The sequence below is a fragment of the Triticum urartu genome, chromosome 7, assembly GCF_003073215.2.
Source record: "Triticum urartu cultivar G1812 chromosome 7, Tu2.1, whole genome shotgun sequence".
Classification (NCBI taxonomy): Eukaryota; Viridiplantae; Streptophyta; class Magnoliopsida; order Poales; family Poaceae; genus Triticum; species Triticum urartu.
Genome location: NC_053028.1, coordinates 297,833,983 through 297,849,536, shown reverse-complemented (window position 1 = coordinate 297,849,536; position 15,554 = coordinate 297,833,983). Strand labels below are relative to the sequence as shown.

The 15,554-nt window shown below is 45.6% G+C and overlaps 1 protein-coding gene across 1 annotated transcript in view; it reads right to left on the bottom strand.

Moving 5' to 3' along the window:
• The window catches only part of LOC125518776 (exocyst complex component SEC8), a 57,947-nt gene that overhangs the window by 23,068 nt on the left and 19,325 nt on the right, over positions 1 to 15,554 (bottom strand). Inside the window, exons 14-23 of the mRNA XM_048683646.1 lie at positions 15,350 to 15,523; positions 14,751 to 14,874; positions 14,556 to 14,662; positions 9,352 to 9,653; positions 9,103 to 9,269; positions 8,682 to 8,797; positions 7,499 to 7,566; positions 7,146 to 7,258; positions 7,007 to 7,056; positions 2,360 to 2,460 (exon numbers count right to left, since the gene is read on the bottom strand). Coding sequence (XP_048539603.1) covers positions 2,360 to 2,460; positions 7,007 to 7,056; positions 7,146 to 7,258; positions 7,499 to 7,566; positions 8,682 to 8,797; positions 9,103 to 9,269; positions 9,352 to 9,653; positions 14,556 to 14,662; positions 14,751 to 14,874; positions 15,350 to 15,523 — 1,322 coding nt within the window. The remainder of the gene's footprint in view (positions 1 to 2,359; positions 2,461 to 7,006; positions 7,057 to 7,145; positions 7,259 to 7,498; positions 7,567 to 8,681; positions 8,798 to 9,102; positions 9,270 to 9,351; positions 9,654 to 14,555; positions 14,663 to 14,750; positions 14,875 to 15,349; positions 15,524 to 15,554) is intronic.

Genomic DNA, 15,554 nt, shown 5'->3' with positions numbered 1-15,554 from the left:
ACACATCAAAGCGTAGCCAGTATTCCTCAAAATGGAACCGCCGGTGTGAGGTGGGCATGGGCGAGCAGTCCAGCAGCAACGGGGCGTGGTCCGACACCATAGCCGCAAGGCATCGAAGGTGGCATCCGCTGTGCGCGTCCTCCCAATCAGCGGTGCAAAGAACACGGTGTCATTCATTTACTTACTTACTGGATTTATATACCCTTAGTTACCAAATTTATATAACTTAGTTTGCAGTACAGTGTCATTCATCCGGTCACTATAATATAGTAACTGGTACTATAAAATAGTAACTGGTACTATAATATAGTAACTCGCCAGAGAAAAACCTGACGTGGATCTTTGGAACATGGGGGCCAATGCACCCAAAATGGAAAAACAATTTTAGAAAAATCAAAAAGAGTTAAAAATTTCTGAAACTTCTTTGTAACAAACATGGTCAGAGTAATACTCATGTGAAAAGTTTTGCAGAGGAATGACTCATGGTATCCTTGGTGGATCGACATTATAAAAGTTACTACTCACGCTTTTTGTAATCTCAAATTTGTTTTCTTGGCGAAGGAGTCGGTCGAAGCTTTTCACACTAGCGTAGCACAGCCAGAGGCAGACCGGCGTTAACGGGGGCTTGGACTTGCGAAATGAACGCGTGACGTTGATGTGGGCTTGGACGTGCGGGGTGGACGAGCAAGCAGACGGTACCCAGCCAGAGATTATGGCCGATGTCACATGGCGGCAGGAAGAGCAGCAACGACTGAAGAGGCTTGGACCTGCGAGGTGGACGAGTGGGCGTTGACTTGCGGGGTGGAGAAGCACACAATAGCTCGGCTAGAGACAGCGGCCGGTGTCAGGCGACAGCAGCACCCACCGAAGCGATGGATCAAAGCACAAGTTGCACGTGCAAAAAAATTGACCTATGCTCTAGTGCCATGTTAGGACATATGCAACTTGTATTTCCTAGGGGCCAATGGCCAGTACACACACACACACACACACATGTGCAGGAAACCCCTCATACAACAGGGAAAATATATACATGGAACATAATATAACGCTAACAGCTAACATGGTCCACACATCACCGATACTAAGAGGTGTGCAGGGAGCGGAGATCAGGATGAGATTAAGGTTGTGCTATCTCAGAGCAGCTGTCCGACGTCGACGGCGGCGATGAAGGAACTAGGGCGATAAAACTTAACTTTTACTCCAGCTAACTGAACAAACCATAACGTGCGCAAGCGGATATGTTTCGGCATGATACAGTAACAGTGTAACACGATCAAGCTTGCCGACGCCAGCAGATTGATTTTCCTACCGCAAATGGCAAACAGTTGCTTCAATCAAGAGAACAAGACACGGGGCCACACGTGGCCTCGTACAACAGGTACGTGTCCACGGCGGTTGTGCACGCGCAGCACAAGCACATGTGATTGCACGACAGCAGCAACGCACGACTCATAGCTAACCCGCCGCCGATACCAGTGCCTACACCCGGATGTACTGATGTCGCACCTCATGGAGGCACGCGTGCTGGTGAACCAACCCTGTTGGATGGCACGGACTAGTCGCTATTCCGCGAACTGTTGTCCCCCCCCCCCCCTGTGTCGCCCTCCAGGAACCTGGTCCTGCAGAAGACAAACACTACTAGGAAGTTATACGCCACACGCCACGTGACTACCAAACTAGTAGATGTTGTAAGGCTACAGCCGCATGTCAATTTAGGGGGGGGGGGGGGGTGGACTAGGAAAGAGGCGACGACTGGAGGCTCCAATCCTGAGTTGCTGCTGCTTGTACGCCGCGCTGGGGCGAAGAAAGCGACGCAGTTGAGCCCGCCTGGGGGTGTTGACAGAACACCTGCCTTTTCCTATCTCTCACAGGAGCAGCGCAAAGCAGCCTGACTGGTCAACTTGTTCCCCTTCAGTTTTTCGGATTTTGCAAAAATAACCTTGAGAAACATCCCAACTCATCTAGGCCAAACATGGTCAAATTATGCCATATCAGGAAAATACGTATGCCAATCAGTAAAAGACAAAAGACCATTCCAAGTTCAGTGACTAAAGTGAATTATTGGACAAGTTTAGATGAATTTTCGTTGTGGAAAGCCCAAACTAATAAATGTATTCTAATAACTCTACATGTGTATAAAATTGTAAGGTCAAAATAACAGGCTGTCTTGTTCTTTGGCTGCTAGTAGTTTCTCAATCTCTGACCAGAATCTCCATCATGTTCACAACAAAATACATCGGTTTTCATGTTTAAATTGGTGATTCACCGACTTATGTTGTAGTCCTTTCATGCAGCATAGCAATAGATAAAGAGTAGATCACACTTGCTATCTATTGGTGGGAAGTAGTTGACTTACTAGATATAGCCTGCTGAACACATTTTCTATAGTCTACAAATATTGCTGGCAAGAAGTGCTCCTTCAAGAAGTTGTTCACAAAAGCCAATAAGCCATCATTCCTGCACAAAGTTCAAGTGTAAAATGTCACCTAAGATTCTACTAATTCAAAAGTACTCTACAGCATAGATGATTGGGAAGGCTTTCGGTCCGCTAATATCATTTCCATGTGGCGAATGAAAAAACTTCTGTTTACATGGTTAAATTTTGGAAGACTTGTCGCATGTGTTCTGAAATGGTGTCTTGTTGAGAATACAGGGAGTACTGGGGCTGAAATGGTGTCTCGTTGAGAATACAGGGAGTACTGGGGTGCAAGGACAATAATTCTCGAAATTTTAGAAAAGATATAGCCTGCAGGATATACCGCCAATTAGGTCCTATCGTTTGTCCAAGGACTATTTTGAAACAGCCAATCCTTACATCGACTTTACTTATTCTTTATGCTGCCTGTAAATAATCAGTACTGCTCCAGCACCTCTGCAAAGGTGTGAACCTGTCAAACTTTTGATTAAGAGCATAAAACGAGGGAGCGGAAACCCCTTGGGAAACCACAACTCCAAACAAATAAAATAAATACATCACAGTCATGAACCTGTCTAGATTCTCAAGGTACATGTTTGCTTCAGCCTACCAGCCACAAAATAATGAAGGAGAAAGATATGAAGGACTCAATGAGCATGACGAGAAAAGGAGACTCATGGACGACAGAGGAGAAATAGTGTTAGTTTGTGGAGGAGGGGAAAGGGAAGGAGTCACACGGTCTTCTTGGAACACTTCAAGGTGTTAAGGGTATGATCATTCCTAGGGTTTGGCGTCATGTACTATATACCATTGTGTCTGCTTAGCAGCTCAAGTTGACATTACACACTTGCACAGGCGCCTCAAGCCGTCTTTAAGTGATTACAGTTATGTACTTACGATCTTATCTCTGGAAATGATTTCTTGCGTAGGGGAAATTATTTTACCGGCTCGATATTAATGAATTATTTATAGGAGGCTAGCTAACTGATTTTTATGTAGGGGCACTACATAAACTATGAAACCATGAACATACAAAGAATGCGATATAAATGGCAAGCAGATGAGATGTCAAAGCTTGAACAATAAACTAAGTTAAATGTCATTCAATAACACCACGCTATAGGTGAAGAAAAAATATTAATTAAACAAAATCACTTCTGCAGTTAAGTAAGCTCCTCTCAATTTCATTTTAAAAGTTTTGTCTTGATTTATGAAAGAAGTTATACTTTCTGGTACCAGCAATCCCAGTGCACTTACGGAGTGATGCCTTTGGACAAGTTGTAGATACTTGTATGCACAGAACTAACAGAAGGTGTTGGATGTGTGGCCCATGTATTGCTGGCCCAAGTGGCCCAGGCCAATTGGGCTGACCTAGTTGAGGAAGAACAGAGGAAGGGGAGTAGTGAGCAGCCAGACTGAGAAGCGGCACGAGTGAGAGAGCGCTAGCTCCTCCACAGCCAAGCCGCCACGACCAGCGACCCGAGGTGCGTCTCCAAGGTCAACATTGTGTGCTGTTGCGGCTTGTGGTGCTGTTGCTGCTCGAGTTGCTGCTTCTGCAGCTGTTTGCGGAGGAGGAGGAGGAGGAGGCTGTTGTTGCTGCTTGCACTTGAGTGCTGCTGCTGCTGCTGGTTGAGGGAGAGAAGGACTGCTACTGTTGTGTGGCTGAGCTGCTGAGTGTGGTTGCCAGTGAGGAAGATGACAGGTGGTGAGGTCAGGGTCATGGATTCGGTGCGGTCAGATGATGGATGTTCGTGTGGTGCAGAGGAAGGAAGACGGCACATAGGAGATGAAGAGTTGAGAGGAGGCGGAAATGTGGCAAGCAGAGACTTGGAGGAAGCTGTGCTGCGTGCACATCTGGTTTCCGCCGAAGCGTCCTTAGATACTGAGTTGGCAAGGGTGGCTCGCATGATGTACATGACAACGTTCATCACGGATGTCAGAGAGGCAGCGGTCATCGAGGAGGAGAGGACAAGTTCAGCCCGCATTATCTGTACTAATGAAGATGGCACTGAAAAGGCCACAATTGCTGCTCATAGGACTGATCCAGAGTGGGTTCTAGACTCTAGTGCTTCTAAACATGTTGCAGGTGACTTCAGGGAATTTGAGTGATATGATATGTACTGCTATTAAGTTATCATCAGTCCTACATGTGACAGCTTTCCCGGTCAATCTGTTGTCTATGAGTGCTCTAATTGACCATGTGGACTGTAGGATAACAGTTCACAGAAGAATGTGCTTGATTGTGGACAGGCCGACTGGAAGGTGGATAGGGACTGGAACAAAGGCATAGGGGACTATGGTACATGGACCGTGAGGGGCTTGGTCAGATGGGCAGCCCACTCAAAGTCGCGCAAGATGTTGGAATGTCTGCAACGGTCCATTGTCCAGCGGCTTCGACGTTGGGCGTCGAGTGGACAGACGCCTCGGTCTATGAACCATCCATTGGCCAACCCTCCAGTTTGACAACAGTGCGCGACCCAGCAGAGCTCCACCTACTTAGATCGACGACCCCACAACAGGGCTCCACTCAATCCCAAGGCCCTCAGCTAGCTCGACTACGACCTTCATTGGGGCAACCCCTATTTGGCCCTCTCTTCTGTGAGTGGATTGTCATTCTCCTATCCTCTAGTAGCACGCGAGCACAAAGGTTGTTCGCTAGGGCCCGAGAGTTTGGACTGTCACGTTGCCTCGCGCCCCGCGGCCTGATGACTACCATCTCGCTTTACGCAGACAATGTTGTCACCTTCTGTCACCAGGATAGGGAGGAGTTGCCCACTCTACACAGCTTGCTTGCGCTCTTTGGGCGAGCATTGGGGTTGCACACCAACTTCACAATGTGCTCGGTGTCCCCTATTGGTGATCAGAGGGGGAGGCCCTGGAGGCTGCATCAGTTATGGAGTGTTCGTTAGCTCCCTTCCCGATCAAGTACCTCGATTCCCCATTACTCCGGAAGCCCTCAAGCAAGGCACTGCAGCCCTTGGTTCATGGAATTGTTGATCGCCTCCCCACTTGGAGTGTCCATGATGACGAAAGAGGGACGCCTCACTTTGGTCGAGTCGGCCCTGCCTGCCATACCATTGCACTGGCTAGTTATGCCGGAGATGAACAAGACCCGGATCCATGTTGACAAGATATTGAGAGGCTTCCTCTAGGACGGCAAGGCGTCAGCAAACGGCGACCACTGCCACATTAACTGCATAAGGGCATGTAGGTCCCTCTGCCTGGGTGGGCCGAGTGTCCCGGACAATGCCCTCCTTTGGCGTTGTACGACAATAGCCCCCCCCCCCCCCCCCCCATGAGGCAAATTGTTGGAAGCTGAACTGGAAGACTTGATCTCTCCCATGAGTCAAGTTCTTCATTCACTAGCTTCCCAGGATCGTTGTTGACATGCCAAGCGGTTGGCGCATCGAGGCTTGCAGCACACACCTTCATGCGTGATCTATGAACAATTGGAGGAGACGATGGCCTACCTCATTGGTTATCACTTCCCGCGCATGGTATGGCATTAGGTGCTCTCATGGATCCGATCGACGGCACACCCCCTGCTACAGGGATGTCTTCATGGAATGGTGACAGAACTGTATCCATTCCTGCACCGATACGAAAAGGCACGTCCTCGATCATCATGTTGGTGGCATGGTGCATTTGGAAGCATCAAAAAGCAATAATCTTTGACAACGCTCAGCTCTGCCTATCTCAGTTTCTTGAGCGATCAAGGCAAAACTACGCAATGGACGATGGCAGGCAGGAGAGATTTGGTGGCTTTGCTTCCAGACATGGCAGCGCCTACCGCTTAGTTGTGTTGCCTTGTAACTTCGGGTGTGGTCCTATCAGGGCTTGTACAAACTACAAACTCTTTATATCACGAAAGAAAATAAATTGCTCAAAGTCCAATAAAGAGCCTTCTTTTAGATGGTGTTGTCCCATGACAAGCCTGGTAAGCCAAGTAAGCCAGGAGAATCTGGTCCTTATAGAGAAAATTGGCCAGCAAATCATATGAGGGTTCCTTTTAGGGGAGTTTCTTCGCATGACCAAGCATGATGATCTACGGTAAGCTGCCTCGAAATTAGTGGTGCAAATGGATCTGTCAAGCTTATCTCGAAAAGAACTTCAACATAACTCAGTCGTTAGGCAAGGCCTAAGCTTGTGACATCTTTAAATACAAGCTAAGGAACATTCAGAAATAACATCGTAAAGTTCGTCTCTACTTATACTCCCTCCGTTCCTAAGTATAAGTCTTTTTAGAGATTCCACTATAGAGACTACATTCGGATGTATATAGACGCCTTTTAAAGTATAAGTTCACTCATTTTGCTCCGTATGTAGTCTATAGTGGAATCTCTTAAAAGGCTTATATTTAGCAACGGAGGGAGTAGATACTACTAACTCTACTGTCTGGGAAAAAAGAAGGCTGGCGTCAGAAACATGGGATGATAAACACACACATTACACCACATATCATCAATGAACCTATATAACTCAGGTTATTAGACAGCATTAAGGTACACACTGAATAGTAACTGTAGGAGTACAGGTGCACAATTTCACAAATGAATCAGAATCAAAATTAAATATTTAGCACATTACCCAAGTTGTGAATACTTTCGAGGAAGCATCAATCCTATTTTATTCATAAACTGCAAAATAGAATAAATATCATCATGAACCAAGTAATCAAACCGTCATAGGATCGTACAAGTTACAAGGGACGTATGTGCCAGGTTACCTCAAAGACAGGACGGTAAACTGATGCAGCTAGGAAAATCCCTTGATCAGGTATGATGCTTGCTGTTCCATACCCTTCTTGGGGTACAGCTGGGTTTCTTCTCCATCCTTGACCTATGACATTGATCGAAATAGATCAGAATTGAACATACTCACTATATGGCACATATACAATAGAACAGAGAATGCAAAACCATGCAAAAGCAGTAATTAGCTGACGACCTAACGTGCATGAACAATGTCCAAAATGCAAAAGCAAGCAGAGTAACATCTACAAATAATAGAAAAAGACATGTAGCATGATGGAAACATCGTCGAGTCCGTATGATACATATTAATATGGTTAGAACATACCTTCATTTTGCGCAGAGATTGCTGCATCTGTAACGCGAAAAGCAAAAGAAAGGCCTTCTGATCCATCCCTGACGTAAGAAAGTTTAGCAGTTAGAGACGTAAAAAGAGAAGCAAACCTAAGAGGTCAAAGAATACTCCCTCCGTTTCTTTTTACTCCACATATAAGATTTGTTTGAAGTCAAACTACACAAAGTTTGACCAAAATTATATTTTTTTTAAATATCAACATATACAATACTAAAGTTATATAGTATGAAAACCTAATTTCATGGTCAATTTAACCTCTTACACAAAGTTTGACTTCACACAAAATTTATGTGCAGACTAAAAAAAGACAGTTTTCATTGGAGGGCTTAGGTGGGAATAATTTTTCATTGCACAGCATGGTAACTTTCAAAGAACAGAAAAGAAAGACATCACCAATAAAACCTCTTATACAGTGCCTAGCACACATCTCCACACACATGAATGGCTTAGATATAGGGCTCAGCTGTGCTTGGGCACTGTTTTGGATATCCGATTTATCTTGTGCTATTTACAAACTCCAATGACAACTCCATCTTGTGCTATTTGCATTAGAACATTTATCCATATGCCATGTAAAGATTATATCTTTATTGTGCTAGCTTGTGCTAGAGTAGTACTCCCTCCGTTCCTAAATATTTGTCTTTCTAGAGATTTCAATAACTGACTACATACGGAGCAAAATGAGTGAATCTACACTCTAAAGTATGTCTATATACATCCGTATGTGGTAGTCTATTTGAAACCTCTAAAAAGACAAATATTTAGGAACGGAGGAGTAGTTGGCATGTTTATGCTGTAGTAGCTCTCTGGCAGCAGCCATAAAAAATGATTTTTAATACTTGACTTCATCCAGACAAACAAGTACTAGGGTATTGGGGATTTCAGGGGTAGGGATAAGGGGTTCACCAAATCCCTTCCCATCCCTAATACCCTTGGGGCTGTAAAACCACTAGTGCCAAGCAAGACAAAGGATTTACGTGTATACGAAAATAGAGAGTAACTCCAGTTGCACCGGACATTGAGCTAATATAGGATTGTCGGCCATTGTTCAAGGGATTGCCAAATTACTGGTTTAATTACAATGCTTAACTGAATATGTATATGTAATAAACAAATAGAAAAACATTATGTAGGCCATCAATGGGTGAAGACTTGCCTCTTTTCCTTCACTGGGTCCTTATTTGCAAGCCTAGCTGTTTGAACAGCTGCATCTGCAGTAGCAGCTTCTGGAGTTGCCCGCAAAATTTCACACAGAAGTTGCTGGCACTCGCTCTAGCAAAAAAAGGGGAAGATGGTAGGAGAAATAGAAGACACCAAAACATGAAAGAGTATTGCAGTAGTACAACTACCCATTTCACTGAACAAGGGAGAATGACTGTGGTAGTCCACCGAATAACAAATTCACATGTTATACAATTTCTTAATACCGTTTCAAAGGATAAAGCATATTATTTTTATTCCACAGCAGGAAAGGAACACATGGCGTTACATTGAAATAGAGAAAAAATGGAAAATTCTAGAAATGGATGATAGAAGCAAAAAATCATAATTTAATATAACAGAAAATTTATGGCTACCTGAACAACTGACAGAGAGAATGCAACACTAAAACCACCAGTAGGTTGGGAGTATTCAGAATCTGGATTCCAGCTTGTGTCCCCATTTGCCACATGAGGTGTGTTTACACTGTCAACGTCAGTTGATGATTTTTGTTCAAGAAGCTCTCCAACAGTAATATGGTTCTCTGCCAAGTGAAGAACTTTTTCATACATACATAATCACGGGATTTAGCTTTGAAAGTGCAAGAAACTGAGCTGAGCGCTTACCAAGTATGCCTACTAGACACTCAAATATTGAACCAAGAAGCTGACTAGCTGCATGCTGAGCATCTCCTGTGGGTGCCATAACTGGAGAGATGGGACTAGCAACAAGTTGTGTTGCCAATGTCGATGCCTCATTCTTCTTTTTCTGTTTAGGTAGTTGGTAACGGGTGACAGCTCCATGTGAATGTGACACATCCGATGCCGTTCTTTTTGCAACTTTATCTATATTGGACTTTGAAGCCTCTCTAGCATATGATTTAATCTTTGAAGTGATAACATCATGAATTGTCGGGCGAACTCTTTGGCTGTAACAAAAATACAAATAGTTACAAACACGAACATGTAACCTATAATAATCTAAACAGCACTGAATTTCTTTTCTCCAAACCACCAATTTAGAATTAATAAAGCTATATATAGAGAGAGTTAATTTGATAAAGCTAGTGCAAACTCATCGAAATCAAAAAATGCCACTGCAAAAATCAACTTCGGGCGTCGCAATGTGAAGGAGGGTGTGGGAAAAATATCCTCAAATTCAGCACGCATCAAAGCGTGTGTGGCCGTAGAATGAGGCATGGACCGGCCTGTCCATGTCACATGAAAACCTCCACAATTGAAGGACCCTGCAATATTATCAAAGTCCTATAATTTTGGTCTAAGTTTAGCAACCAACCAACACCAAGATCGATGTCAAAGCCACCTAACAGAATTGCAAAGCAATCTGCCATGAATTGTTGATCCCCAATGAGTAGGGGCCCCGCACGCCAATGTTTTTATGGCGTAACGCGTTTTATGGCGACCGACCCCCTTCACAACATTATAGCGCTTATGGCGTATGGTGTGGCGACATCATAGACACAACCTTATGGCAAATGATAGCAAATTAAATCACAACTTCATAGGCATAATCTAAATCTGTAATCTGTATGAATTGTACACGACTACTATTAGATGTATATAGTGCACTGTGTATATATCCCGTTGTATAAGGGGCATCATGCTTATTTCCCTAGCAGTATATGTTTCAGCCCTTTGGGCTCATATCGAGCCAGGGAAAGGCCCTGACCTAGCACCACGCCGCCACCCCCTGCATCTTGTTGATCTCTCTCTCCCCCCCCCCAAATATCTCCCTCTCCTCCCGATCCAGACCCAGACGACCCTCCGCCCCTCGATCCAGCCGGCCTGCACACCCTCCCTCTACACCGGCGACACCGACCACCTCGACCATGGCTGGCCGGTGCTCCCCCACCTCCCAGGTCGTGCTGGCCCTCTGTTCCCTCTCCCTGTCACACCTCATCCACCACGCCTCATCCACCACGGACTCCTCGGCTCTCCGTCCTCAGCCGCCGGAGAGGACGAGGTACGCGGCTAATTTTCCCCGCCATGGCCGCCTCTCTCTGTCTCTCTCCCGCCACAGGCCAAACATACTGCGAGCCTGGACGCCATGGGCTGGGACCACGCCACAACGTTATAGCGACGATATACCGACGCCTTAAAAACCTTGCCGCACGGTGAACACCTTTACTAGCCACCTGGTAACCGTTGGCCACATTACCCTAAAACTGGGCAGAGCAATAGCGGATAAGCTTACTCGTGCCAAGGTACCTTCATCAAAGAAACTCTGTTGATCCCATGTCCATAAGTGTAGTGTAAGTAGATTTCCCGATAGACACGTCCAATTGTGCGGTGTCCATTGTTAATAAGGCGTCGCTTAGGCGAAGATGATTTGGAGTCAAGGTGCCCTGCCATCGTCGGACTCGCCTTGACAACTTCGAAAGCCACCTTAAGCACTGAGGCATCTCGAGCGTCGGACTAGGTGCGCAAGGCAACGCTTTGGACCAAATCAGACGTCGTGGGGGCTTCTCAGGCAGGGTCAGCAGAGCTCCAAGCAGGAACCAATGTCCCGCGGGGGAAACAGATGTCTCACGCGCAAAACGATAAGAGAGAAGGGAGAGAGAATAAAACCAGTGTACGGTCTACGCTTGGGAGGGATGGCTCTCCATGGATCTTGGCAGCGGCAGACGAATAAAGAGTGAAGATCCGACGGCCTCCTCACCAGTCTCCCCATCATCTCTGGCGTAGGCACGGAGCACTCCCCCAGCAACTACAAGGTGTGGCTTCTCTCTTGTCCTCTCTCTCTCTCACTTCTCCCCACCTTTTCTTCCCCACCTTTGCTTTTTCTCATCTGCATCTGCTAGATCCTCCTCGGCATGTTTCCTCACAAATCTGCTTCTCCACCCACAAGGCCATAACCCCACCATCACTTCTCTCCGTCCCCATGTTTGATCTGGTTGCTCAGCTGACTGGCTCTTTTCTTTCCTCTCGCGGCTGATGGCCCTTCTCTTGGTGTTGTTGCTTTAGCCAAGTGTGACTGTTGTGATGGATCTTGTGGCTGGTACAGATCATGATCTGTTCAATGACCCTAGGAGAAGAGCTACATCCAACGATCCAGCTTGGGAGTATGGGTTATGGCCGAAGGAAAGTTTTACTCCAATGTACATTTTTTATAATGCTAGCTGTTAAATCTCCTAATGGAAGTATGTGTCTAAGGCATCGCCTCGCCTTACGCTTTAAGCTCTTAAGAGGTGATATTGATGGTGTTGGTCGCGTGAATGCTCCATAAACCTGTAAGTGCCTTGACATGTGTGGCCAGACACATGTAACTCTTCACCATACTCCTCGATGAAGTCATTGGTGTCAACATACAAGTCGAAGACCTCAATATTGAAGAGTTGATCAGTGAGCACAACGATGAACAGGCGCAAACTAGTCATCGCAACTGAAACAATGGTCTTGCTTTCGGCGTTCGGCAATCTCTATGGACGAATTCAGTCAAAAGATGAAGATGTCATGGTAGGTGTCGTAGAAGTTGCTAGGTACCCCTAGACCTGACTTGGCCATGGGGTGCAAACGGGCATGTGAATGCTCTGCAGGAAGAGCAAGCTTGAGGGGTAAGGGTAGTCGTAGGGTGAGTGCGCTCATAAGCAAGCACTAAGCAAGTGTGAGACTGATCGCCTCATCCAAACCAGTTGGATAGGAGTGTTCCAAGTAGGTGTGTATGGGCTCGGGCCCCCATCAAGAACAACTCAACTCCAGTTCCATCCAGTTGTGGAGGCGACGGAGTGCGGAAGGTCGGAGAAGCATTAACTGTAGCAGACGACTGACTGATCAAACGGGCAACAAGAGACCGCACCCAGCTTGTTGTTAGGGTGGACCAAATTTTGTGGTGCAGAGCTTCTTGAACAAGTCCCATGGAGGACGTCCTTCACTTCCGTGTACTAGTAGTACCAAAGGTGGGCATCACACGTCACATGGAAGGACGCAAGCCACATCACATTGAATTAGCCAAATGAGAGGATCTTCTTTGCCATCAAATAGGGGAAACTCCAATATAGCAAACTTGGCCAGCACCAGAATAGAGGCAGGTTCGACATGTGGGTAAGGTGTGGTAATGAATTGAGCAACGGGCGTTGTAATTGGTGGTGGGTAAGTAAGTGTGGGGGTAGCAAATGGTAATGGCTGGTGGCGTAGGAAAAGCGTCTGATCTAGGTGGCAGGCCATGCAAAAGGTGGAGGAGGTGTTATAGGCTTGGCCCATGATGCCCGTGGCTGCGAGGCTAGCGTGTTGTATAGTGTTGGGGAAGGCCGGATCTCGTACTTCACCATCCGAGTGAACATGTAGGGAAGCTGCTCCCGGGTGGCTACAAGTGCTCGCCCGTGCTGCTAGATGGTTGCAAGGGCTTGTGCCCAAGGTGCAACAGCTTCGAGCGAAACGTCTTGGTTCACTTGGTGGTCGTGGGCCTTTTCCCCAAGACCAAACATGGAGGCTTATACCAAATTGGAAGAGCCCTTGCCTCGTAGGGCTATTCCGTGACCTAGAGGGGTTGTAGGACCAGAGAGCTTCCAGCAGGGAGAAGTTGTCAGTGGTAGCAAAGGGTAACAAGGTATAGAGACAAGAGAGGAAACTACTCCCTCCATTACAATATCTAGTGCGTATAAGTTTTTTAGGAATATTCCAGTTTGTGGTGCGTATCACTCCCTAAACACTTCTCTCGACCAAAATAACCTTCCGCAACACCACGGGCGCATAGCCTCCCTTTCCTCCCAAAAAGAACACATCTCCAGATCGAAGGGAAAAATGTGCACGCGCTTCTTTCTTCTGTACGAGAAATCCAAATCGATCCCAATCTTCTCGTAATCAAGCACCCTTGCCTGCCTTCGATGAGATAGATGCGGGGAGAAAGGTGGTGGAGGCGGCGCCACCGGAACGGTCAGGAGCATGGTGGACAGAGGTAAGGGGTTGTGCCCTGCTTCTCCGTGTCCAGCGACGGCGGGCAACGTCACAGCATACGTGGCCGCGTTCTCTGCGCCGTTGTCGGACAGCGTCACCACATACACTTCCGGCTTCCCCACATCCACCGACGACGGCCGGCGGTGCCGCGTCCACCGCCTGCATCCCCACATCCATGGCATGTGTTTGCGTCTGCGAGGGCATGGGACAAAGCGACCGGGTGGGGCCATTCTCATCCGAAGTTCGCCTCCAGCGCATCTGTTGGTATTTGAGCCCCATGCTCGCTAGATAGAGGAAAGAAGGGAGTGGACCGTTATTAATTCTCCCTACCTAGACTTCATGTGGCTGCCTCATTATGTAGAGGTTTGCCTTGCAAACTCCAAATAGAAAACAACTTACGCTTTCCTAATACTGAATGATTCCAGTACCACACAACTAAGACTTTCCATAAGTGATTATTACTTCCTTAATTAACTAGGACCAAAACCCTAACCGGATTTGTTGCCAGCCCTAGCCTGGCTCGTATGTCCTCCACCTACTCTTCAATTTCAAAGAGTTTTCAATGCCATTTATCGAATTAACCTGTAGTTCTAACATTAGCACATTAGCAGACAACACTTTCTTCGGTATTATTGCCTACGCACTATTGGGGGGGGGGGGGGTACTAGCCTTATTTTTCCCAAATATCTCCATTTTTCGTAAGAATATAAATAGTTGTTCTAAAAAATTGGGCAAAACAGGTTACAGCTATGAACTTCAATCTTATGATCTTTCCCTGAATTTAGCACCAAATAAGGATTCCTTCTTCTTAGGAAGAAGGATATTTATCCAGTCTACTCAAAACAAAAACTAATGTCTAATAGATGCAAAGCTTACTCAGTGTGACAAATATATAAAACAAAATAGAATGTAAATACCATATCACAGCTCCAGCAGCTGCAACCTTTTGAAGCATGGATAAGCATTGCACCAATGTTCTTAAGTATTTCACATTGAGGGGAGCATCTGCCTTTCTCATTGATTCCTAAAGCAGCATTAAAAATAAATAAATAACTCAGGTAATTTGACCCCAAAATAATGTTAACCCACAATGTACAGAGAATAAGCCATACAAGGAACTCGTCTGGTGTAGCGCAAGAAAGGAAAATCGGAATTTCACAAGAGAAACTTTTGGAATCCTTCCGACCACACCCACCACCTAAGCTACTATCATCGTCTGGGCCATCAAATGAAGAACTGAAAATATGGAAACAAAAAAAATCAAAAATTAGATAACAAATACTAGTTAGTTTATTCCATACATAAACAATGACCTTCTGACTATTTGATACAGATGCAAACAACAAGAAATGGCTAACATAGTAATATATTTCATTGAAACAACTCAACAAGGATAACACAGTAGCTTAGCAACTCTGTATACCTATTTTACTGTTTACATGTGCAGTTCTGGTAGATTCACTAAACATAAATAGAACTGATTCGAAGAAATAATTAATGAATTTGATGGGCATTACTCTGAAGCATATAATTGTTCACGTCTTGCAGGTATTCGGCAACTTATCATTTACGATAGCTATATGATATATAATGCATCAAAACTTTTGAGCACAAGAATGGAATTACCACAATCTAGTTTTTTACGTTATGAGATGCAAGGATATCATTAGCTCCATCATAACTTGGAATAAGCATAGGGAATGGAACATACCATCCAACAGAACTAGTTTTTGTTATCCCATCTGCAGTAGCTGGTCCACTAAAGTGATTTTCACCTTTAATAGACATTGTTCTCCTGGACAGAGGCTGCATGCTGTTTACTAAGCGACCAGTGGCTCCAGAAGTTGGTATGTCCTCACTGTCAACCATGCTTAAAGTCACCAAGCTGGAAAAAAACACAGATGAAGAGCTGATGA